Source organism: Rana temporaria, chromosome 9 (assembly GCF_905171775.1).
Source record: "Rana temporaria chromosome 9, aRanTem1.1, whole genome shotgun sequence".
NCBI lineage: Eukaryota > Metazoa > Chordata > Amphibia > Anura > Ranidae > Rana > Rana temporaria.
In genome coordinates, this window is record NC_053497.1 from 129,132,938 (window position 1) to 129,157,902 (window position 24,965).

The 24,965-nt window shown below is 41.1% G+C and overlaps 1 protein-coding gene across 3 annotated transcripts in view; it reads left to right on the plus strand.

The window, feature by feature from the left end:
- The window catches only part of TRAF2 (TNF receptor associated factor 2), a 123,308-nt gene that overhangs the window by 94,990 nt on the left and 3,353 nt on the right, over positions 1–24,965 (plus strand). For all 3 annotated transcript variants that reach the window (XM_040324487.1, XM_040324489.1, XM_040324488.1), the window contains 6 exons: positions 5,183–5,344; positions 10,923–10,997; positions 12,236–12,310; positions 14,016–14,369; positions 15,873–16,050; positions 19,593–19,741. In XM_040324487.1, the coding sequence (XP_040180421.1) occupies positions 5,183–5,344; positions 10,923–10,997; positions 12,236–12,310; positions 14,016–14,369; positions 15,873–16,050; positions 19,593–19,741 (993 nt within the window). The remainder of the gene's footprint in view (positions 1–5,182; positions 5,345–10,922; positions 10,998–12,235; positions 12,311–14,015; positions 14,370–15,872; positions 16,051–19,592; positions 19,742–24,965) is intronic.

The window sequence follows — 24,965 nt, forward strand, 5'->3', positions numbered from 1 at the left end:
TTTTTTTCTCTGCATTAAAAACGCAGACAGTGGATTATTTGGGTTCTAGTGGCATAGTTGACACCAGTGCAGTCAATTCCAGTGCAGAAAAAAACATTCTGCATTTTTTCTGAACAGAACTGTACTGCATCTAAACGCATGAAAGCCACACGAACGCATCACGTGAAAAAAACCCCCCACAGGAAGCCTTGGGGAAAAATGCTCTGAAACGCATTGTAAATGCATCAAAAAAAGGCGCATGCAGAAATGCATCTGGAGTGAGTTTTTGTTATGTAAAATGTAAGCAAAAACGCATATGGAGTAGCCCTTAACCACTTAAGGACGTCAGCAGAATGGCACGTCTGGGCACAAGCACGTACCTGTACGTGTTTCTTTAAGGCCCAGCAGTGGGGTTGCGAGTGCGCCGGCGTGCTCGCGACCCGGTCCGAAGCTCCGTGACCGCGGGACCCGCAGACCCGATCGTCGCCAGTGTCCCGTGATAGGTCACCGGAGCTGAAGAACGGGGAGAGGTGTGTGTAAACATACCCTCCCCGTTCTTCATTGTGGCTGTCAGTGGTCATCTGTTCCCTGATATAGGGAAAGACCATCACTGACGTCGCAGTCACGAAAAAAAAACGCTAATCGCCGCCATTAGTAGTAAAAAAAAAAAATTGTTAATAAAAATGCAATAAAACTATCCCCTATTTTGTAAACGCTATAAATGTTGCGCAAACTAATCAAACGCTTATTGCGATTTTTATTTTTTTACCAAAACAGAAGAATATGAATCGGCCTAAACTGAGGAAAAAAATATTTTTTTTATATATTTTCTGGGGATATTTATTATAGCAAAAAGTAAAAAATATTGCATATTTTTTTCAAAATTGCCGCTCTATTTTTGTTTATAGCGCAAAAAAAAAACCGCAGAGGTGATCAAATACCACCAAAAGAAATCTCTATTTGTGGGAAAAAAAGGACGCCAATTTTGTTTGGGAGCCACGTCGCACGACTGCGTAATTGTCAGTTTTTTTTTTTTATGGGGGGAGCCCGCGCTCGCGCCCCGCGACAAAAGCTTGGCTCAAGGGATGACTTTCAATAGATCGCAGCGAGGTAGCTGCTCTGCTACGCACGAAACCCTGACCCAGAATCAGGTCGTCTACGAATGATTTAGCACCGGGTTCCCAACGAACATGCGATGCGCTCCGGGAGAGAGGCGGCCCGCTTCCGTCCGCGCTCCGGTCCCGAGGCGAGCGGCACTACGCGCCGGCCCCCGCCTGCGTAATTGTCAGTTAAAGCGACGCAGTGCCGAATCGCAAAAAGGGGCAAGGTCCTTAACCTGCATAATGGTCCGGGTCTTAAGTGGTTAAAGTGTATCCATGGTCAAAATGTAAAATGTGTAGTTCCGTCAGTCTTGTGATCCACACTCTTCTGGCTCACCCCATGGAATGGCCATGCAATTACACAGAGCAGATTTCATGCAGGATCTTAGTGTGGTCACTCCTCTACAACTTGGCATCGCTGTGATGGTTAGATGCAGCTTCTCTCAATTATTCTAAAGCAAGCTGGGCAAAGATGACAATTGCTTTATAGATTTCGTTTTTAAAATTAGCTAATTTGCACATTGGCAGATCTCGGGTTCAGAAACTGAAACCAGATTGTGACGTTTACATTTAGATATTCAAACCACATTATGTTGAGTGTCAGTTATCCCATGCTTGCTTCATTGATTGAAAAAAATTAAATAATATATGTATATATAATTATATCTTAGTTCAATCTTCTTTTATTGAAAAGGGAGAGGTGTAGAGTACACAAGTATAACGTTGGTTAACACATAGCTAGAAATAGACATTACAATATTTGAACCACATCGTCACATTGTATAGAGATAGTTGTTTGCTTCAACTAAGTTAATTTAGTACATAAGCCTGTGTAGCCATAACATCTAACGTTACATATTGAGGATCAGTGAGCACCACGCATTACAAATTTGCTAGGGCTTTTGTTATTGTGCTAAACGCAATTTCTTATAGGGGGGGAACACTATGTGGGTCACAGAGTTCCCGTCTTTCAATACTAGAGATTATAGTTTGGGTGTCCGTGTATCATTACAACTTATAAAGAAAAGAGGGGAAATGATGGTGAAAATAGAGGGGACAAAACAGTAAGGCAAGTAGATATTGAGAGGGAGACGTTCCACTGAGTATAATTATATCTTGCAAAAAAAGAGTACACCCCTCACATATTTTGTAAATATTTTATTATATCTTTTTCATGTGACAACACTGAAGAAATGTTTCTACAATGTAAAGTAGTGAGTGTACAGCTTGTATAGCAGTGTAAATTTGCTGTCCCCTCAAAATAAAACGTAGACATTAATGTCTAAACCGCTGGCAACAAACGTGAGGACACCCCTAAGTGAAAATGTCCAAATTGGGCTCAATTAGCCATTTTCCCTCCCTGGTATCATGTGATTCGTTTGGTTGTAAGGTCTCAGGTGTGGTAAATTTGCTGTTATCCCTCTCACTCTCTCATACTGGTCACTGGAAGTTCAACATGATACCTCATGGCAAAGAACTCTCTGAAAACCTGAAAAAAAGAATTGTTGCTCTACATAAAGATGGCCTAGGCTATAAGAAGATTGCCAAGATCCTGAAACTGAGCTGCAGCATGGTGGCCAAGACCATACAGCGGTTTAATGATGTGATGTCATCATGGAGGAGACCTTGCGCTCCTCTACCTTCTGTTTGAGGATGCCCAACATATTCAGCAAACTTTCTTGTGCATCATCTTTGGAACATGCTTCCTTCTGGGACGACAGCCATGCAGACCAATTTGATGCAGTGTGCAGTGTATGGTCTGAGCGCTGACAGGCTGGCCCCCCACCCCTTCAACCTCTGCAGCAATGCTGGCAGCACTTATAAGTCTGTTTCCCAAAGACAACCTCTGGATATGACGCTGAGCACCTGCACTCAACTTCTTTGGTTGACCATGGCAAGGTCTGTTCTGAGTAGAACCTGTCCTTTTAAACCGCTGTATGGTCTTGGTCACCATGCTGCAGCTCAGTTTCAGGATCTTGGCAATCTTCTTATAGCCTAGGCCATCTTTATGTAGAGCAACAATTCTTTTTTTCAGGTTTTCAGAGAGTTCTTTGCCATGAGGTGCCATGTTGAACTTCCAGTGACCAGTATGAGAGAGTGAGAGCGATAAAGCCAAATTTAACACACCTGAGACCTTGCAACCAAACGAATCACATGATACCGGGGAGGGAAAATGGCTAATTGGGCCCAATTTGGACATTTTCACTTAGGGGTGTACTCACTTTTGTTGCCAGCGGTTTAAACATTAAATGCTGTGTGTTGAGTTATTTTGAGGGGACAGCAAATTTACCCTGTTATACAAGCTGTACACTCACTACTTTGCTACAATGTAAAGTGTCGTTTCTTCAGTGTTCAAAAATGTGAGGGGTGTACTCACTTTTGTGAGATAGTGTATATACACCCATTTTTATCAAGTCACCATAATTGGTAATCAGTAGGTGCACATAAATACAGTACAATGCTGTCTGGCTGTAGCAAGCACGAGAAATTATTAAACAATGTTGTGTAGCAGTCGGAAAGCCCCTGGCTCTAGGCCAGAATGTGTGCAAAAGTCCCTGGAAGGCTTTAATAATAAACTGCTAATGTGTTTAGCCTGTGATAGACTCTCATACATACAAAGTTTAAAGAATTTAACTTTTTTTAGTCTTGGAGCCTTTGGATGGATGCATGATTGTGGTATTTTCTCTTTCTTAGAATATGAAGATGAAAGCGTTCCCAGTAATGCAGTAGTTTATTTTGATTTTGGAATGAAAGAAAATTTCAGAAAAAGTGTGTGTGTGTGTGTGTGATGTGCATGGGATGCTTCTCATAAAACGGAAATACCAGAATAAATGTTGTCCCTAAAACTCTAACCGTTAAAAAAAAAAAAAAAAAAAACTGACACGGGAAAAGTTCTGCCTTTCTTTTAAAAATAACAGTCGCCTAGTCAATTTGCTGATTCCCCGAACCCCCTTCACCTTCAGTACTTTGTCACTGTTCAGATAAAGTATGCAGGTTAATAGTTCTGTCTTCACTTGCTGCATACTTGATCTAAGTCTTTGGCTTACAAAAAACATTGCTAGTAAATCAGCATATGACAGTCATGCAACTTATTTTGAAAACAAGTAAACAGTGTCAGCCCAACCTAAAGGCTATGTCATGTCGGCAACATGCCAGCAGGTGGATGGCTGAGAAGATTCTCCCCTGATTCCACATGTAGCTTCTTTGCTGGCTGGATGAGGGAACCATCGCTGACTAGTGACATTCTGCAGTTCCTTCCAGCTTCAGAGCAATAACCGGATCATCCAGGCAGCAAGAAAGCATTGTGTGTTACCAGGTGAGTATTGGCTTTACATAGCAATCCTAATATGGTCTTGGCCCTTATTATATATGACCTGCAGGTTAGCACTTTGAGAATATAACAGCTTAAGCATGCTGCTGGTCCTCCTACCAGCCCTGCCAGTCTTCACGGTCTTTAAAGAGCTACCTCTTCTGAAGAATCTTTTGCATCCTACATGCTTGCACACATCAGTTACCTGGTCCTCTGCAGGTTAGATGGTGGCAGATGGTACCAAAGCATGCAGTGAAAGAGCAAACCAGGAGTCTAATTGTTTGGTAGTTCCCCTTCATGATCAGGCAGATGGGCAGCAGGACAATAAAGCATAAAAAAAGGCCATTGTTTGCAATGCTTTAAGGTAGCCACAAAGTGGCTTCTATATGCACTGAGCAGGCAAAGTAACATTTATCTCAAACACTCAGATATGCACGTTTTTAGCTCGTCTACACCAAGGAAAATCTCCATCCTTGAATTTTCTACTTTTGCATAACTCTGAACAAAATATCTATAAAGTCATATTAAAAATGTTTTTAAATGTGCACAAATGCATGTGAATATGTATGTAGTGGGGTTTATCGTTTATATGCAGTACTACATGCACATATAGCTGCAAGGTCCCTCTAGAAAAGGACAGTTTTCTTTTCATGCTTCCGGATTCTCAGAAGTGTTCATGTGTCTTTTTTTTTTGCATATCGGTGTTCTGTATCCCACAGCCCCTCCTCTTGTGTTTTACGTGTGTCAGGCCGTGATCTAGACATGTAATAACAAAAATCTTTTCTCTTCCCAGGCCACACATGAAGGGAAGTGCCCGTTCATGTTAGCGCCCTGCCCATCATGCAAACAGCTCATCAGAGTCAGTGAAAAGGAATGGCATAACGAACGCGAGTGTCCAGAGCGAAAACTGAACTGCAGATACTGCAAACTTTCTTTCTACTTTCCAGATATCAAGGTACAAGAGGCTGTTCTGTAGTTTTTCTTCACACTTTACATTTCCTGAAAACTTCTGGCAGGTGTATTTGAAAGTGTGATTACATGCATTTCCTTATTTTTTTTTTTTACATTGAAATAACTTTATTGAGATCAATAAAAGGACAGTGTGATACAGCTATTGGACGCAAGCCAACCGTGCATAGCATAATTCCAATGAATATTACATGTAAATAAAATAAAGATGTCAAGGGGAAATAGAGCCCTGAAACCAGAAAAAAAGATTTTGCAAGAAACAGATCAATTACTGTTTGTGGAAACGACATGCATAGGGTAAAGCCTTACACATAAAACGGTTGTACATACGGTAACATCCTACAAGGCTTCCAAAGAAGGAAATGCGTAAGGAAGTAACTCGGTAAAATACAGATCTATCAGCAATTCCCAATAGCTCATGGAGAAGGGGCTTTCAACGTTTCACAGCATGGAATGAAAAGAGTTTTGATAACATTCAAGGGAATAGTCTTACACATGTGGTGCTAACCATCTATCCCAGATTTTATACTATTTATTTAGCTGGATACATTCTGTAGGTAACTTTTTTTCTAAGGAAGGGTGAGATTCAACTATAGGTCCCATGATTCAAGCATAGGTGGGGTTACCTGCATCCAGTTTGTGCGATCACTTTACGTGCACTAAAAAGCATTTCACGAAGAAACATGGAAGAAAGGAGACCAAGCAGACCTAGTTTTGGGTCAAGGGATAAAGGAGGGCCATTGGGCCATGGAGAAATTGAACTACTTGGGTCCAAATGGTCTCCACACTGGGCATGCCCATATGTTAGACACAGGGGGCATAGTAGACTTTGGTATGGTTTGTAACAAGATAAACGGACTGGGCAGGTAAGCCCTGTGGAGAATATACCTCTGTGTTAAATGGTTAGTTATTTTTAGGGGAAACCAGCTTGTAATTAGAATTTCATCCCAATCTGCCACCTCAATAACTCCAAGTCGGAATCGCATTTGATTTTAGCTCAGTATGCTAGTTTAGTGGCGGATGGTGCGAGTGAAATGGTATACAGGGAGGAGCATTTCCTTGTTTTTAATTGAGTCACTGCACACTAGCTGTAATCAAAGACCAGGCCACTTTTTTGCGATTCAGCACTGCATCGCTTTAACTGACAATTTGCTATAATGTCCTCAAAAAATATATACAAAAATATTTTTTTTTCCTCAGTTTAGGCCGATACATATTCTTCTACATATTTTTGGTAAAAAAAATCACAATAAGCGTTTGGTTTGCGCAAAAGTTATAGCATCTACAAAATAGGGGATAGTTTTATGGCATTTTTATTAACCATTTTTTTTTTTACTAGTAATGACGGTGATCAGCGTATTTTATCGTGACTGCAACATTATGGCGGACACTTTTGGGACCATTGTCATTTTTACAGCTATAAAAATGCAATGATTACTGTAAAAATTACACTGGCAGTGAAGGGGTTAACCTGTAGGGGCACTGAAGGGGTCAAGTGTGACCTAGGGAGTGCTTCTAACTGTTAGGGGGCGTGGCTTGCTGTGACACGTTACTGATCGCTGTTCCCGATGACAGGGAACATGATCAGTGACAGTGTCACTAGGCAGAATGGGGAGATGTTGTGTTTACACTAACATCTCCACGTTCTTCAGCTCCGTGACACGATCAAGGGACACCGGACGGACATAGAGTTCGCGGTTCCCGCGGGCATGGTCACGTAGCTCGCAGCAGGGTCGTGAGCGCACCGCCGCTGGCGTGCAACCACATGGTGGCAATTTAAAGGGGATGTATATAATATATAGATCCATTTTCACCGCCGTGCCATTCTGCCGTCGTAAAAGTGTGTGTGCGGCGGTCGGCAAGCGGTTAAGGATAGAAATGCAGCTGCCAAGGTGAGCCCATGATTGCCAGGGTCTGTATGTGGAACTGTGAAAGATGACTTGACTGCTTTCTGTTGGAACAGATTAGAGCAGTGGTCTCCAAGCTGTGGCCCTTTGCTTGCGTCTTTCCAGCCCCCCCCCCCCCCCCCGGGTACTTTTCAACCCACTGATGCAAGACACTATTCTTCACACTGACACCAACAATTGAACATCATTTCTGTTACGGACATCAAGGCAAGGCAGTATTTCTCCCATTGACACCAACAAAGCGTTCTCATTCCTCCCACTGGCATTGACACCAATGATGGGGACACTATTCTTCCCACTGACACCAATGATGAATTTCTACTCCCAATTGCCACAGTCCAGCTCCCCTAAAGTCTTAAGGACTGTATACTGGCCCTTTGTTTATATAATTTGGAGATCCCTGGATTAGAAGATGGGCTTAAAACATAACCTGAGGGACTTAAAGAAAAAAAAAAAAGCTATGATTCTGCGGTACTAGCCAAGACCTTTTGATGTTTTTTTTCCCCCTAATACCTCAGCGTTTTCTGAACTGAATGAATCTTGCAGATGTTGGGCAGCTTGGACCCTTGTGGGCAAGTTCCCATCCACAGTAGAGCAGTTAACATAAGTATTCAACAGTGGGTTACAACAAAGAATTTTGCGATGAAGGATAAGCTTGTGGCTGTAGCATTGAAATGTCAGTCATGATTTGACTTATACATATACTCCAACCATTGCTACATGTGATTTCTTAAGGAGGGCTTCCTGATGGTGACAACAGCAATCCAAACTATTGATGTATCCTGAAATGGCGTTTTGTAGTCTCCAGCGGAAACTTGCATAACAGGGTGACAATGCAACAATGTCAGTGTGTTGTCATCTCATAACAGAAAGTGCTTGAACAAAGAAACTATCTGACTGCTGTGAGGTCACTGTGCCAACATGGACAAAGATGTTCTATCACAATAGCGAAGAGAGGTTCTTCTATTTATGGGCAATCTGTGTTGGAAGGCTAGGTTTTTCTTGCAGGCTATATTTAGTACATTTTTCCTTTTTAAATAGTCCATTTGGAGTCTGTGATTCTGGTCTATATATAGCTTTTGTGTGTGCGCTTTTTCACCTTCGGTCAAGTTTTCCTATTTGCCCGATGATCGTCTCTGTCCCGCTGCTGTAGTTACGTTCTGGTATACATATAGAGCAGCTTGGCATGGCAGTAGAAATAAAGACCTTTGCCGTGTATATTAATCCATAATCAAAAAGATAGATGGAACTCTGAATGCATGCAGTGAAGGTGGACTGTGCCTTTTAAACAACTAGGCATTTTGCCTGCAGTTATTTACACTTGATTTGCGCACTCTTTGTAAAATTACTTTTTAGATTTTTCAAAACTATGTAATACGAGGACAAACCTAAAGCCCAACTCTAGTATATTCGTTTGGCTCATAGAGGAAACCATTACAATGCAGGATTGCTTAAGCCGGCCATAGATGGTTTGAATCTTGGCTAGTTCAGCAGGGACTGGCCGAGATTCGATCCATGTATGGGCAGGCTGGTTGTACTCAAATCAATCTATCGACCCAACTGGGTGCAACCAGCATGTTGCATATTTCGCAATAATTACTGTTCTGGCAGGGACGGCCCTCTGTGCCCTTCGCCAGAAGTACACTGACTGTGTTGATGGGGGAATTGAGTGGTTTCAGGAAAGACTTGCATCATCTGTGGCCTGCATTTGGAAGAGTTGTTTGCAATCAAGACTGAGAGGTAATTAAAGCACAATGGGACAACACAGCGGTGCCACTAAGTGCAGTATTAAAAGACAACTTTAACGGAGCAGCCAATTCAACACTCGCATTAATCCATAACGGAATGCTTGTAAATGTAGTAACATCAGTGGGGGATTGTCCGGATTCAAGAGAAGCAGCTAGCAGCATTGGGAGATGAGCCAGGGAGCTGCTCATCTGAAACACGTAACCATAATTGACATCACGCTGAGGGACGATCCTTTTTGCCTTTGGTAACATGTTTTGGAGCACCAATCGGCTCCTTTGTCAAACCAGCTGGATATATGTAAGTGTTGAATTGGCTGCTCCATTAAAATTGTCTTTTAATAATGCGCTTAGTGGCGCCCCCTGTGTTGTCCTACTGTATTGCCCACTTAGTGTCATGCCTTTTATGGACTATTATGAACGCTATTAGCCCCCATTATATAGGATTCATTGTGGTATAAAGGCTAATATACCTGGGACTGCTCCGTATGTTTTGTTTTTAATTAAAGCACAATGCACTATTTAAATTTCATTTTGCCTAGAATTGCTGTTAATGTGTATCCAAGCAGGTATATAGTGGATGATCGAGCTTAAAGTGGTAGTAAACTCTGTACTACCACTTTAACCTACAGGTAAGCCTATAATAAGGCTTACCTGTAGGTATAAAGAATATCTCCTGACCTGTCCCAAGATAGTACCGTTTTGGACGGAAACTCAGCAGTTGCTGTCTCACCTCCTGGGAGTACCGGTCCCCTGGTCCCCAAAACTATTTTTACTAGGGGTGTCATCCCTGCTGATCCCCAAATCCTCCAAAAAATTGATGAGGCATGTTTTAACGGCCGCGAGGTGCCTGGTCGCTCTCCATTGGAAGCGCCTGTCCCCCCCCCTCTCAAACTGACCTGTACGCCAGGATTAAAGATGTTGAGCTGATGGAGAAAATGACAGCTAGGCTGCAGGATAGATTGGAGAAGCATGACGAGATTTGGGAGGAATGGCATCGCCATGAGGATCCGCCCTGAGCCACGGGTCGAGCCTCCCCTTACCCTTTCCCTGCCCTCTCTCTCACTAGCTCCCTGCGTCTGCAGTCCCCCTTCCTGTTCTTTCTTCATTTCCCTTCTGATACCTTCCTTTTATTTGTTTTTTGTCTCTATTATTCAAGAGGTTTTTTTTTTTGTGTGCTATGATTCGACTTCCGGCAGAATGTGCTGGTGGTTTAGCCGCTTACGAGGGGAGCCACCAAGCTCCCCCCTGATATCTGCCTTGTAATGTGCTGCAATATCATATGCACTGTTTTTGCTATTGTTCTGAAGTTTTCTTTTTGTATTGTCTCCTCTGTGACTCGGGGGTTACCCTGTGTCTAATAAAATTGTTATTTGAAGAAAAAAAAAAGAAAAGCACATACCAAAATAACTGGAATAAAATTTACAATTGATAAGAATATCTCCTAAACCTGTAAGGTTTAGGAGATATTCCCCCCGCAATGCGCCGCTGACTGCAGCGGTGCATGCGCAGCGGGGATCCTCGGCAAAAGGGCGGCAGCCGCCGGACCTTGCCGGAGAGAAGTCTCCCGCACGCATGTGCGGGAGTGACGACATCGCCGCTCCAGCCAATCACAGCGCTGGAGTGGCGATACCCAGAAGACACGCCGAGGAAAGATGACATCTCCCTCGGCATGGACCAGGTAAGTTCCTCTCACCTCGTTCCAAGGTAAGTATTTCATAATCAGCTAGTATGCGGTGCATACTAGCTGATTATGTCTTTTGCTTTTCAGGTTTAAAAATAAAAATACAAAAATGACAGCGGGTATACAACCGCTTTAATGAGATTGTGCAAGCAGATTGTATAGTATATGTCCAGCTTCATCAGTCTGTGCTGATCACCATTTTACTCACTCTGTCTCTGGTATTTATAGGCTCATGATGAGATCTGCCCTAAATTCCCCATGACGTGTGAAGGCTGTGGAAAGAAAAAGATCCCTAGAGAAAAGGTAATTTTGTTTCCTTTAGCATTTTGTTTGCTCACCAAAAACTAGATTTGGGGCTTGTTTACACCAAATGCAATCAAGCACCTTTTTTAAATGCAGGACACATGCATATGTAAGAAAATGTATGTATTTCTATGAACCTAGTTAACAATATTGTGGTGCTTTTATTTGCACTATAAAAAATAAAAATAAAAGTTCAGCATGCTAAATTTGTTCACACATACTGTAAACGTGCCAGAATGCGCCACAAACCCATGTGAAAGCAACACAAAAGGAAAGAAAAAGCAGAAATGTATAAAAGCCCACTGCAAACACATTACAGTTGCATGTGGATCTTCTCACTAAACACGGAAATTGTGGTACGCCAACCAGATCAAATGGTTTTCTGTTTATGCTTGGGATAAAATGTATAAGAAATTGAACCTCTTGGCTTAAAGTGGAGTTCCACCCTAAAAATGAACATTATATTAACAGCTTCCCTTTGATGTAAAAAAGAAATAAAAATAATAATAAAAAAAAAAAAATGTTTTACTCACTTCTCTCTGACTGTTACTAGGCAAATTTTCGTAATCTGCCTAGTCCCTGGTCCTTGGTTCAACTTCCTGTCCTAAGACCTCATTGCCTCCTGGTAAATGATGACACTCATTTCCCAGGAGTCTCTGGGTATTACTGTGCCTAAAAATCGCCCAGCATGCACCTCTCCCTGAAAACCAGGAAGAAAAAGGAACTGGGCTTCACATGCCCACACATATGATGGAAACGGCCACAACATGAGCTGAAGGATATAAGGCAAGTGTTTCAAATGATTTCTGGAACGTTTGGGGAGCTATTAATATGTTTTAGTGACTATATAATGTGATTAATTTTAGCTTGCACAAAATAAATAAAAAATTATGCCCGGAACCCCGCTTTAAATTCAGCACTTGGCCTTATTCCTCCCCCTGACCCTTCTTTTACCGTTATTACCCCTCTAAAACTAAAGGACCATCTGTTTAATAATTCAAAACAAGTAAACAATAGCAATGTAGTGAATAGATAAATTATTCAGATGAAAAATATCTCCTGCTGAAAGGGATTTTTATGGAGGATAGAATATTGAGGAGAAAACCAAAAATGTACAGTTGCCACCAGAATGGGAGAGAACTTTGATTCTAAAAAAACTGCAAAGCGTTATACCGTCACGTTAAATGGATGTGATGGGTTGCACATAACTGTGTCTGACTCCTGTTTTTCTTTCTTAGTTGGTGGATCATGTGAAGTCATGCGGCCGGTGCAGAGTGCCCTGTCGGTATTTGGTGGCTGGTTGCACAGAAATGGTAAATTTTTGCTCATTGTGCAATGACCATGGTGGCTGATCAGAGTTATTACAATGTAGTAGGTGCAAACTGAACACATATAAACAATGGGGCTCTTTATTTCACCAAATATGAGCAGCCGATGTATATCATTTTAAAGTGATTATTTTTTTTTTTTTTTAAATCACAAACATGTTATTCTTGCCTCCTCTGTGCAGTTGGTTTTGCCAAGTGGCCCCAATCCTCTTCTGGGGTGCCTCGGCAGCGCTCCTGGATCGTCCCTGCATGGAGTGCCCCCACAGGAAAGGGCTTCCCTGGGGACACTCGTGCGGGCACGCTACCAAGTACTGCAGCTGCATCAATTGACAGACAGCCGGACTCAGCCCCGTCCCCCAGCTCCCACGTCATTGAATTTGATTGACAGCAGCAGGAGCCAATGGCTGCACTGCTATCAATCTAATCAGGATCCAAGACACCGGCTGGAGCGGGTGTGCTCGTGCCTGGCACTGGAAAGACAGGGTTCAGGTAAGTAAAAAGGGGGCCTCTGGGGGGCTGCTACATACAATGCATTAACAACTTTAACACCGAGGACGTTATGATGTCCTCGACTTTGTGCAGTGATATATTAATGATGCCTGCAGCTACATGCATCATTCAGATATCACTGTTTTCTTCCGGCGATTCTGTGCACGATAAGAACGATTATAGCGGCAGTTCTGCCGCTTGATCGTTCTTGTAGGTGGCGGGGGCGATTAATGGGTTAATTGTGTTCCTTAATGTGTGTTCTAACTGTAGGGGGATGGGACTGACATAGAGGAAATTACAGATCGTGGTTCCTAGCTATTAGGAACTCACGATCTATCTCTCCTCAGCCCGCAGAACAGGGATGTGTGTGTCTGCCTCTCTGTTCTGCCTCTCGTGATCGCTTGCGGCCGGCGGTCATAGCGACCGCCGGTCACAAGCATTCTGAGTGACCCAAACCTAACATGCTTTAAAATATCTTCAGACCTTGGGTTCATCCTCCATGTAAATGAAAAGTGGAGTTTGTCTAATCCTAATTTTCCAGGTTTTCCTTGAGAGCACCTAGTAAGTCAGGGTGGATGCCATCACAGAAGTTAAGGAAAGGAATTTCTTTAAAAAACCTCTTAGGTTTTCTAAAGTATTAAGGCTTCGTACTTTGACTGTGTGTACCTAAAACAAAAAATGCACAAATAAAGCTGGACTCTAAATACAGAGCTGCTGGATAATGGCTATTGTGCCATTTTCAGGTAATAACTTGGTGCCATAGGATTATTACAGCTGGCAGATTAATATATGGAGACTTTCAAATACCTGCAACCCTCCCTAATGCCTACCTAACTGAACAAAGTTCACCTAAACATAGATGTTTCAGTTGTGCTGCATTTGGTGTAAGCGTGGTGTTTTTTTCTCTTTCTAGATTCCCATATTTGTAATTGTATTACTTTGGATGTTCTCATGGCAGCATATTACTACCTGGTTGTTGTTAGGTCAAGGGGTCCTGCACTGATATCAGGAACCTCTGGGTTCACCTTAACTAAAAAAGCAGATATTAACACACTGCAGCCCATGTTATGGTCACCGCTATGGCATCATTTCTTTTTTTGGAATGTCTGAGTTTCCATTTATACAAATGTAGGTCCTAATGAATATTGGTTAAGCTGATTCTTCAACCACTCACTAGCCTCATGTATTTGTGTGTTCATAGGTGGAGAATGATAAGTGCCTAGAGCATGAGACCAAGTTCTTGCCTGAGCACTTGGCTAAAGTGTGGGAGTTCATCCAGCCACACAGGAAGGAGATTATTGATGTCACCCAAAGTCTGGGGTCAATGTCCATGCAGGGCAGCCCAGCTTCCCTGACTGCATTGCATTCAACACCAGAATTTGCCAAAGCCCCAGATTTGCTGCGGAAGCTTGAGACTTTGGAGAAGAAGAGCATGGTGATGGAAAATATTGTCTGTGTCCTCAACAAAGAGGTGGAGAGGGGGAGCGTGGTCACAGAGGAGGCCATGAAGCTGCGGAGGACAGATCAGGAGAAGATTGATGGCCTTACAAACAAGGTGAGTCTGGCAAGCTGCCTGAAGTCTTCTCTGTGTGGGTTGAAGCCTTATGTTTGAGGGTCATACTTTCAGAATACTTGGAGGCTTATCCATCAGGAAACTTAAAAATAACTTATTGGTGTGGTGCCCGTGGAGAAGGTTTGAACTTTGAAACAAACAAATCATGGAATTTGGGGAGATTTTAGAGGCCAAATAATTGGGTCTCCAAATGGTACAATTGTTTTTGGAAAAGTCAAATTGTCAGTAGCTTTTGGCATGATGTAAAAACGAATTCAAAACCCTGACTTGACTGATAAACCCTAACACTTTACATGAATGTATCCCTGAAACTAAACTCTATCCCCTACTCTAAACCTCATATTAACTATCCATTGTACACTCCTAAAAATACCCATTATAATTAAACCATTCCCTGGATATTAGCAATGGGGTATTTTACTACCAAAGTAAGTAAATCAAAACCAAGTGGTGATGAGATGTTTGCAGCAAATGCAAAATCCTTACATTGATTGAACTGAGCTATAAAATATTACAATTTCTTGATGTTTACAGGCTACACCATCTCAAGGAAATAATTTGTCCACTATAGCAGCCTACCTGCAAAAGACCATTTACATTGTAGGGGGTAGAACCCTTTGTGTGTGTGTGTGACAAATATGTACATGGTGAAGTTTCTTGCACCCGGCGCAAACAAGACTGCTATTGGTACCCAGGAAACTCTGCAGCTGATGTTGACGTCCATTTAATGTTTAATCTGGGTTTAGAAAATGCAGCAATTTATGATGGCCTAGATATGGCTGCTGCCTTTTGTCACATGCTTCTACCGGGCAAGCTTCCTCTTACAGTTGGCAGTGCCAGGAAATAGGAAACCTGTACAAGGTAGTATGCTGTTTTTATAGATTCGAATTGAAAATTAAAGTGTAAGTTCACCTTCAGGAAATCCCCCAATGCAATTCTTTATCCAATAAATAGTACATACCAGAGCATTTCCTGTTGTGAATGGTAAAGGTACTCCCATTACAGATGCAGCTGTTGGGGGTCCTCTCCAGAAAAAACGCTGGTCCTTCATTCCTCTCCCTCCTGCCATTTGCAGGACAGGCTGAATATCACAATAATGCGTCCCCTAGTCAGTCAGACTGGGTGTATGTACATGGTGTCCTCTCTTGCCTCTAGCTTAGCTTGGTAGTGGTCGCTCTGTCTTATTCAAACTGCGCAGGCGCCCCTTCTCTAAAGCTGAGAGAAATGCGAGGCCAGTTATTTTTCTGGAGAGAACCTAAAACATTTGCATCTGTAATGGTAAGACCTTCATCCATTTACAAAAGGAAGAGCTCTGGTTTGTACAATTCATTGGATATAAAATTGCAAAAGGGGATGTTCTGAAAATTCTTGCTGAAGTTGCACATTAAAGGGAAAGGAAGAGATACTGGCAGCCATAGGGATATAGTTGGAAAGACAGCAAGATGAACAGAATGACTTTCCCTCTTTGATCTCTTGTGTTCACAGGTGAGACAACTGGAGCGTACGGTGGGACAGAAGGACCTACAGCTGGTAGAACTGGAGACTAGGCTACAGGAGGCAGAACTTTCCACCTTTGATGGCATATTTATCTGGAAAATTCCAGAGTTTGCCAAGAAGCGCCAGGATGCTATTTTAGGCCGCTGCCCAGCCATGTTCTCCCCTCGTGAGTCTCTTTTAACAGCTTGGTGGCATTATGTAGGACACAAAACTGTGTATCTGACGGAGATCATTGACCTTAACAAATGTGTGGGTGGCACGTGACTGTAATAGATAACTGAAAATCAGCCTGTTGAAGGAATGTTCACTTCTATGGGGTAAATGTGAAACTACCTTTCCTCTGTAGAGGATTCCAATACAAGGGCCCTTTTTTCATATCTGTTATTCTGTTCAGTCAGGACACTCTACGTTGCAGACAGAGAAAGGAGCTGTGTGTTAGTGGGCGTTCTGACCCTCCTGCTCACCCCCTCCCCCCTCAAGGGAGGGGGCAAGCACGACACTCCACACCAGGGAGAAAGCCTCACATTACTGTGTGGAGTTACAGACAGAAGAACAGGAAGTGAGGATTTCTCAGAAGAAATAAGGACATTTAAAAGCAAAATTGAAGGATGAGGTAAGTAAAGGAGGACTGCACTAAGGTAAAGGAAGCTTTTTAGGGGATTTTTTTTTACCTTTACAACCCCTTTAATCTTGGCACCACTTATTTTTGGGAACAACTTCACCTTTCTTCTTCATCGCTTTCATAAAATTTTTCATCAGCCCGATTTTTTTTTTATGTGAAGCAGAGTCAAAAATGTCTTTCCCGAGAAAGTGGTTCATGTGCCACATTTTTTGGTCTCATTTATTTATTATGATGCAATTGTCTTGCATGATTGTGCCATTTGCATATGTAACAATACTTGATATACAGCCGTGGCCAAAAGTTTTGAGAATGATATAGATTTTCACAAAATCTGCTGCCCCAGTTTTTATGATGGCAATTTGCATATACTCCAGAATGTAATGAAGAGTGATCAGATGAATTGCAATTAATTGCAAAGTCCCTCTTTGGCATGAAAATGAACTTCTTCACAAATGCAGTGGAAATGTTTTTTTATGGGATTAAGGCTTCAGGGCACCCAAGAAAGTCCAGCAAGCGCCAGGACCGTCTCCTACAGTTGATTCAGCTGCAGGATTGGGGCACCACCAGTGCACAGCTTGCTTGGGAATGGCAGCAGGCAGGTGTGAGTACATCTGCACACACAGTAAGGTGAAGACTTTTGGAGAATGGCCTGGTATCAAGAAGGGGCAGCAAAGAAGCCAGGAAAAACATCAGGGACAGACTGATATTCTGCAAAGGCTACAGTGTTTGGACTGTTGAAGACTGGGGTAAAATAATTTTCTTTAAACCCCCTTTCCGATTGTTTGGGGCATCTGGAAAAAAAAAAACCTTGTCCTGAGGAAAAAAAGGTGAGCGAATGGTACACAAACGTCCTCCGAGAGCAACTTCTCCCAACCATCCAAGAACAGTTTGGTGATGAACAATGCATTTTCCAGCATGACGGGGCACCTTGCTATAAGGCAAAAGTGATAACTAAGTGGCTTGGGGAACAAAACATAGACATTTTGGATCCACGACCAGGAAACTCCTTAATCATATTGGGAATGTGTGGTCTGTCCTCAAGAGGTGAGTGAAAAATCCCCCAGCCCCCCACAAATTCTATGAAAAATCCAAGCATTGATTATGCAAGAATGGGCTGGCATCAGTCAGGATATGACCCAGAAGTTGATTGACAGCATGCCAGGAGTGAATTGTAGAGATCATAAAAAAATACTGACTCTTTGCATAAACCTAATGTAATTGTCAATAAAAGCCTTTGACACCTATGAAATGCTTGTAATTATACCATAATATCTGACAAAAAGACCTAAAAATTAATATGTCATTCTCAAAACTTTTGGCCATGGCTGTATACGAGCTTCAGATCCACTACTTTTGAATCTCCACAGATATTCCAGTTGTACTTGGTGCACTGGATGTGCTTCAACAGTTCCATGTTTTCGGATGTTTCTTTCATGTGTGTAGCATAGCCAAATGGTTTTGCAAATTGCAAAAACTGAAGTTTTCTATAAAACGGCTTGTCATAGGTTAAGTTACAGGTTATTTTCAGGCAAAAATTATAATTTTGTTATCTGGTGTTATCAAAAGTTTTAACAGTAGAGAAAAATCATGCCTTATGCTTATAAAACCCGAATAAGCACTGTGCTAGAGACTGCACAGGTCTGAAGTACTTTTTGTATATCACAAAGCCATGAAATTAATATCTCGTTTGCTTCAGGAAAAATGTGTGTGATAAGCTGTGTTGGATGTACTCAAAAGTATCCATAGCTTCTCCCACCTTCTGAGCATGTCTGCAATGTACCATACTAACCTCAAATGGAATTCAAGTTTTCACTGTGAGGTCTGCCCAGCACCACACAGATGTTCTTCAAAAATTTCCCCGCGTTTCATTGCACTCCCAGTCATGCATAGCCGGGCAAAATAGACCAATTACTGACCTTAAAATAAAATTAAAAAATCAAAAACTTGCGAACAAAGGTAAGGGAGGGGGCATCTGTGAATAATCCATTTTAAGATGCATTTATTTTGTAAAGTGATTTTCATGGGAAAAGTTAAACTCTGTCCATATGGGGAAGACTATCCAGCCTTCTGCTCATTTTATTTCCATGAGTAGGATAATGGCTGTATAGGGTCTGATTCTTTATCTGAGATCAGCAGTGCTGGGATTGGTTGTTAGAGGAAGATGTTGCCATTGATACTCAGAACTGAATGGGTATCTGTACCCAAACAACCAAAAACCTTAGCTGTAATGTAGGCAATATACATGTGGGAGAGCATCCAGGACTGTGCAGCTCTTAAGCCCTGTACACACGGGCCGGATTCTCGTCAGAAAAAAAATGTTTTTCCTGGCAAGAATCTCTTGCCGGCCGAGCGTACACACGTACGATTCAAAAGAACCGCCGTTCTTTTGAATAGCACGAACGCGGTGACGTCATCAACTACGACGAGCGTGCGCTCGTCACATTCGATGCCGTCGCCGCCATCTTGCTTCACCCTACCTATGCCTTGGAAGCTACCGCGCATGCGTCAAAGTCGTTTCGAGCATGCACGGGTTTCCATGGAGACAGGTAAGTATACACACGCTCGGGTTTCTCGGCAGGAAAACACTGCCGAGAATCATGACGAGAAAATAGAGAGCAGGTTCTCTATTTTTATCGTCTAGATTCTGGGCAGTTTTCTTGACGAGAAACCTCCAAAGCCTCGTACTCACGCTCGGTATACTCGTCAAGAAAGCTCTCCCAGCAGTTTTCTTGCTGTTTCTTGCCGAGAAAACCATGCGTGTGTACGAGGCTTTAGACATGTCAGGTGTACATTTGATATGCTTGTCCACTAAGGAACCACAGTGTGCACAGCAGCTGGAAAGTTCAGCCTAGAATGTGAATCCCTCTCTATATATTTAAGCCAGTGATGGGTTTCCCAATTATAGGTTTACTAGGCTAAATGCTGGAAATTGCCCTGTCTCTGGAAAAAACAACAACATAAACAATTAAGACCCAAGCAGCGAAGATGGAGGTATGGCTGCAGGTCTTCTGCTGGAAAAGATCGTGCAGTTGATGGCGACGAGGAAAAAGACATTTTTCTAATATATTTGTGTTCTTTTTTTTCAGCTTTCTATACCAGTAAATATGGTTACAAAATGTGTCTACGAATATACCTGAATGGAGATGGAACTGGACGTGGAACACACCTCTCCCTCTTCTTCGTGGTCATGAAAGGACCCAGCGATGCCCTTCTGAGATGGCCATTTAACCAAAAGGTCAGTGGAATGAGGATCTCATATTTGGGGAAACAACCCACAACCTTATTGTAAAGCAATATAAAGTATTTTCAATGTCACCTAAGTGTTTCATGGCGCTTGCAACAGGATCTAATTAAAACTAAATATCAATAACGATTTCCATAATGTGAATAAGTTGTCAGGAAAATGTGCTCCACTGGTTCCTGTGTAAAATGTGTTCCACTCTGAATAAAATCATATACCCACCCAACATTAACTGAGTAATGTAGAGAGTAATAAGAGTGGATAAATGATGATAAAAAAGACAAATGTGCCAGTGACCCGCACAATATTAATAGCGAGTGATCTGGAATCGTTCAGATAAAATTAACAAGCAGTAGCTATCTTCATAAACATATAACATATATAGTGAAAATATGCAAATGAGCTCAAACCAATCCAAAGTGCATAGTGCAATAAATGAATAATATCCATAAAAGTGAAAAAAACATCAAGAAGTGGAAGAAATATAAATAATAAAATTCCAATCCATGCATAAAAGTGAAAAAAATAAAAATAAATTCAATCCATAAATGACTGCAGTGAAAAATGTCCCATATAATTCACCAAGGAATAAAAAAATTATAGAAACGTGTCCAGTGCAATAATAACGTGAAGATGAAACACAATCCAATCCAATAGTCAAGAACGCAATATCAAGCAAAGAATGAATGAATATAAAGTGCATCTGTGCTTCACTTCTATTAAGATTCCATGATGAGTGCTTCAGTGCAAAATAAAAAACGTGCTTCCAAAATGACAGACTCCAAACCTTTCCACAGTGCAGTAGTGAAGATGGAAATAGTTAATACAAGCCGGCAGGCTGGCTGTGGGAAATCCTTCATTTACATGTTATAAGGCTTACATACAAGCCGCTTCAAGGTAAGGGGGCTTGTATTAACTATTTCCATCTTCACTACTGCACTGTGGAAAGGTTTGGAGTGCACTGAATCACTCATCATGGAATCTTAATAGAAGTGAAGCACAGATGCACTTTATATTCATTCATTCTTTGCTTGATATTGCGTTCTTGACTATTGGATTGGATTGTTTTTCATCTTCACGTTATTATTGCACTGGACACGTTTCTTTATATATATATATATATATATATATATATATATATATATATATATATATATATATATATATATATATATATATATATATATATATATAATATATTTTTTTACATTTCTTGATATATTTTTTTTTTTTTTTTTAATTCCTTGGTGAATTATATGGGACATTTTTCACTGCAGTCATTTATGGATTGAAATTTTTATTTTTTTTTTTCACTTTTATGCATGGATTGGAATTTTATTATTTATATTTCTTCCACTTCTTGATGTTTTTTTCACTTTTATGAATATTATTCATTGTTTAACTCGCAGGGCCAGCCCCTGGGTCCAGTGGGGCAACATCGCGGCCGACCTAGCGCGTAGCTGCGGTCTGCATGCGCTCGCTGGCCAGACTGGGGTGACCCCTGGATCAGGTGTCCAGTCCGCCGCTCAGCCCGGCAGTTGATTGTAGATCTCACCGGAAAAAAAAAAATCCAGGAAAGAAGAAAATAACTAACAAAAATTCCCAGGACTAGAGATCCCAGCAGGGAACTAGGTCCTTATTCCTGACTAGGCAGAAAACAATTGAGTACCTAGAGCAGGGAGGGGGTTATATACTGACTAAGGACAGCCCATGGGCATAGCCAGGTGTTGTGTTTTTTGTTGTTCTGCCTAGTCCTACTCCTATGAAGGCGATATAACCCAATGGTTCTGAATTAAGAAGGCTGTGTTTGTCAATGAACGATTGAGAATCTTTTTTTTTTTTATTGGGATATTTATTATAGCAAAAAGTCAAAAATATTGTGTTTTTTTAAAAAACTTGTCACTATTCTATGTTTATCACGCACAAAATAAAACCTGCAGAGGTGATCAAATACCACCAAAAGAAAGCTCTATTTGATCTTCATTTGGGTAAAGTGTTGCATGACGGCGCAATTGTCATTCAAAGTGCGACAGCGCTGAAAACTAAAAATTGGCCTGGGCAAGAAGGGGGTGAAAATGCCCTGTATTAAAGTGGTTAAAGTACAACTAAAGGCAGCATGCTCATTGTAAAACCCTTATATAAACACCTAAAAGTTACACATGGTAATAAATATAACAAACGAGTTTATCATTTTCCTACCATTTAGATGCAATTGTGGTCTCTAATCCCCCTATTTATTCCTCCTTTGCTTGATAGTGCTAGTGATGATGGGAGCGAATGTCTTTTCCTTTCCCTGAGCTAGCTTCTGCATCTACCACGGGGAACTACATTTCCCATGAGTCCTTATGCCTTGTATCACGCCCAGTCTATTTTACATACCACACGCCCATCTGTCAATCAACAGCTGGGTGAGTCGGCACAATCCAAGGTATGTGACTGCCAGTGCAGCTGCAGAATTGCTCTCAGTGAAAGTTAGACTAGTTACTAACCCTTCTGTTTTATGTTATGTAATTGTGTTTTTTTTTTAATTGTATAAAAGTGTTTACAGTGCTTTTTAATTGTTTTTAATAATATCTAATATAATTATTTAACCATTTCAATACCGGGGCCTTTTCTGGCACTTCTCTCCTACATGTAAAAATCATAATTTTTATATTGGAAAATTACTCAGAACCCCTAAACATTGCTAAAAAAAACATATACAGACACCCTAGGGAATAAAATGGCAATCATTACAACTTTTTATCTCGCACGGTATTTGCACAATAATTTTTTAAATGCCTTTTTTTGGGGGGGGGGGGGGAAATGTTTAATGAATTAAAAAACAAAACGGTAAAGTTAACCCAATTGTTTTGTATAATGTGAAAGATGTTACGCCGAGTAAATAGATACCCAACATGGCATCATTCAGATAATCCCCACACAGTCAAGGACGGCGTGCGGTATTGAAGTGGTTAATACTAATATTGAAATGTATTGCCTGCCGCTAAATCTGCTCACACTCGCACACTGTGTGATCTTCTCATGGCTGTCGTCTCCTGTTACATGTAGAAGCTAGAAGCCAAGCAGACTAGAACAGGCGGAACATAGGCAGGAGTGGGCAGGGCATCATGATCGTCAAGGGGAGTAGGAGCCACCTTGCTGGGACTTCTGTGATGCCTGAGATAAAAGGGCAACTCCCCCAATGATGCCAGTATGACATATTGTAGTCTATATAGAGAGGCACCACACAAAAGGGGACAACAGAGGCATTTATAGAACAGAAAGCACAGTTTTTTCCTGATTACAGGAAATGAACATGAGAGCTTTCAGCTGCAGGGGGAAAAGGTAAGTATGTGAACATCCTTACTGTTATTTTAAAAACAACTAGTGACATGTTTAACGGGTTACAGCTTTATATCACATACTGTTTTTTTTTTTTTTACCATAGTTCTTATTTAAAACATTCCTGATATGTAGACACACCCCACCCCTTCTCCTACCCTCCCTGCCCCTCCGATATAAAGAATACCCCTGGATGTTTGCCAGTCATGTGAGCTATCCAACCAAGTTTGTGATATCCCCATGAAGTCCACATCCTCCTCATGTAGTAGTAGCTCCAGTTCCTCCATTTTTATTGACTAGGCTCCTGGCATTTGGGAACATTTCCCTGAGTTTTGTATTGGTACATATTTTTATCTCCTTATGATTTCTCTGGCTTCATTTTTTATTTGGTAACTCCTTAACTCCGGGATTAGATGTTACGCATATAATACCACTAGTGTCGCCACTAATCCCCTCTATCCTATGCTCACTTTTGGTTATTGCTACCTCCAAACCCTCACCCCCAACACCTAGTTTAAAAGTGTTAATATGGATTTCTAGCTAAAACGTATGAGTTTTTGCTGCCTGGCAATGTCTTGGCAGGAGGGATTTTCCTGTCAACACTGTCTGTGTTGATGGAGGAATCATGATTGGTTTTTTCCTGCAACCTGTGGTCTATGGCCTGCCTAACCCTTTCCCAATTTATCTGAAACACACAAAAAAACATGCTAGTTACCTAATGTATTTTGTAGCTTAAAGTAGTTCTGTGTCCAGACTATAGACATTAAACTATTTACATACATACTTTTGAGAACCAGTAAAATTGCTTTAAAATTTACTGGTTAAAAAATAGCTTAAACCCCTTCCTGACCAGCTGCCACAGTTATACTGGGGCAGGTTGGCTCCCCTGGGCGAACCGTCGTAGCTGTACATCGGTTCACCTTTTGACCAGTAGGAGGCACGCGCCTGCGGTGCGACGCCGGAGACTATGTGCGTGCACGGCAGTCGCGATCGCTCAAGACAGAACATAGATCTGGTAATGTAAACAGACAGATCTTTGTGCTGTCAGGGGTGAGGTGAGCGACCTGTTCATACTATGAACAACCGTCGCTCTCCTCACCCAGGCAGTTACATCCCCCCCCCACAGTTAGAATCACACCCTAGCTAACAGTTGACCCCTTGGTCGCCCCCTTCTCTGACAATACACAGTAATCTGTGCATTTTTATAGCACTGATCGCTGTATAAATGCCAATGGTCCCAAAAGTGTCCGATCTGTCCGCCATAATGTTGCAGTCCTGATCACCACCATTACTAGTAAAAAAAATAATAATAATAAAAATGACATAAATCTTTCCCCAATTTTGTCGACGCTGTAACTTTTGCGCAAACCAATATACACTTATTGCGATTTTTATTACCAAAAATATGTAGACAAATACGTATCGGCCTAAACTGAGGAAAAAAAACACCCTTTATTTTTATTTTTTTTAATTGGGGATTTTATTATAGCAAAAAGTATATGTGTGTGTGTATATATGTATATATATATATATGTATATATATATATATATATATATATATATATATATATATATATATATATATATATATATATATATGTATATATATATATATGTATATATATATATGTGTATATATATATATGTGTATATATATATATGTATATATATATATATGTATATATATATATGTATATATATATATATATATGTATATATATGTATATATATATATATATATATATATATAATCAAAATTGTCGCTGATGAGGGCTTGTTTTAAAGTGCCTTTATGGCATGTAAATACTTTAGTGTGCATGATCTTGGCTCAGGTTTCCTTTTAACTCTTGAGATATAACACAGCCTGCTGTTCATTCAGACTTAAATAACTGGT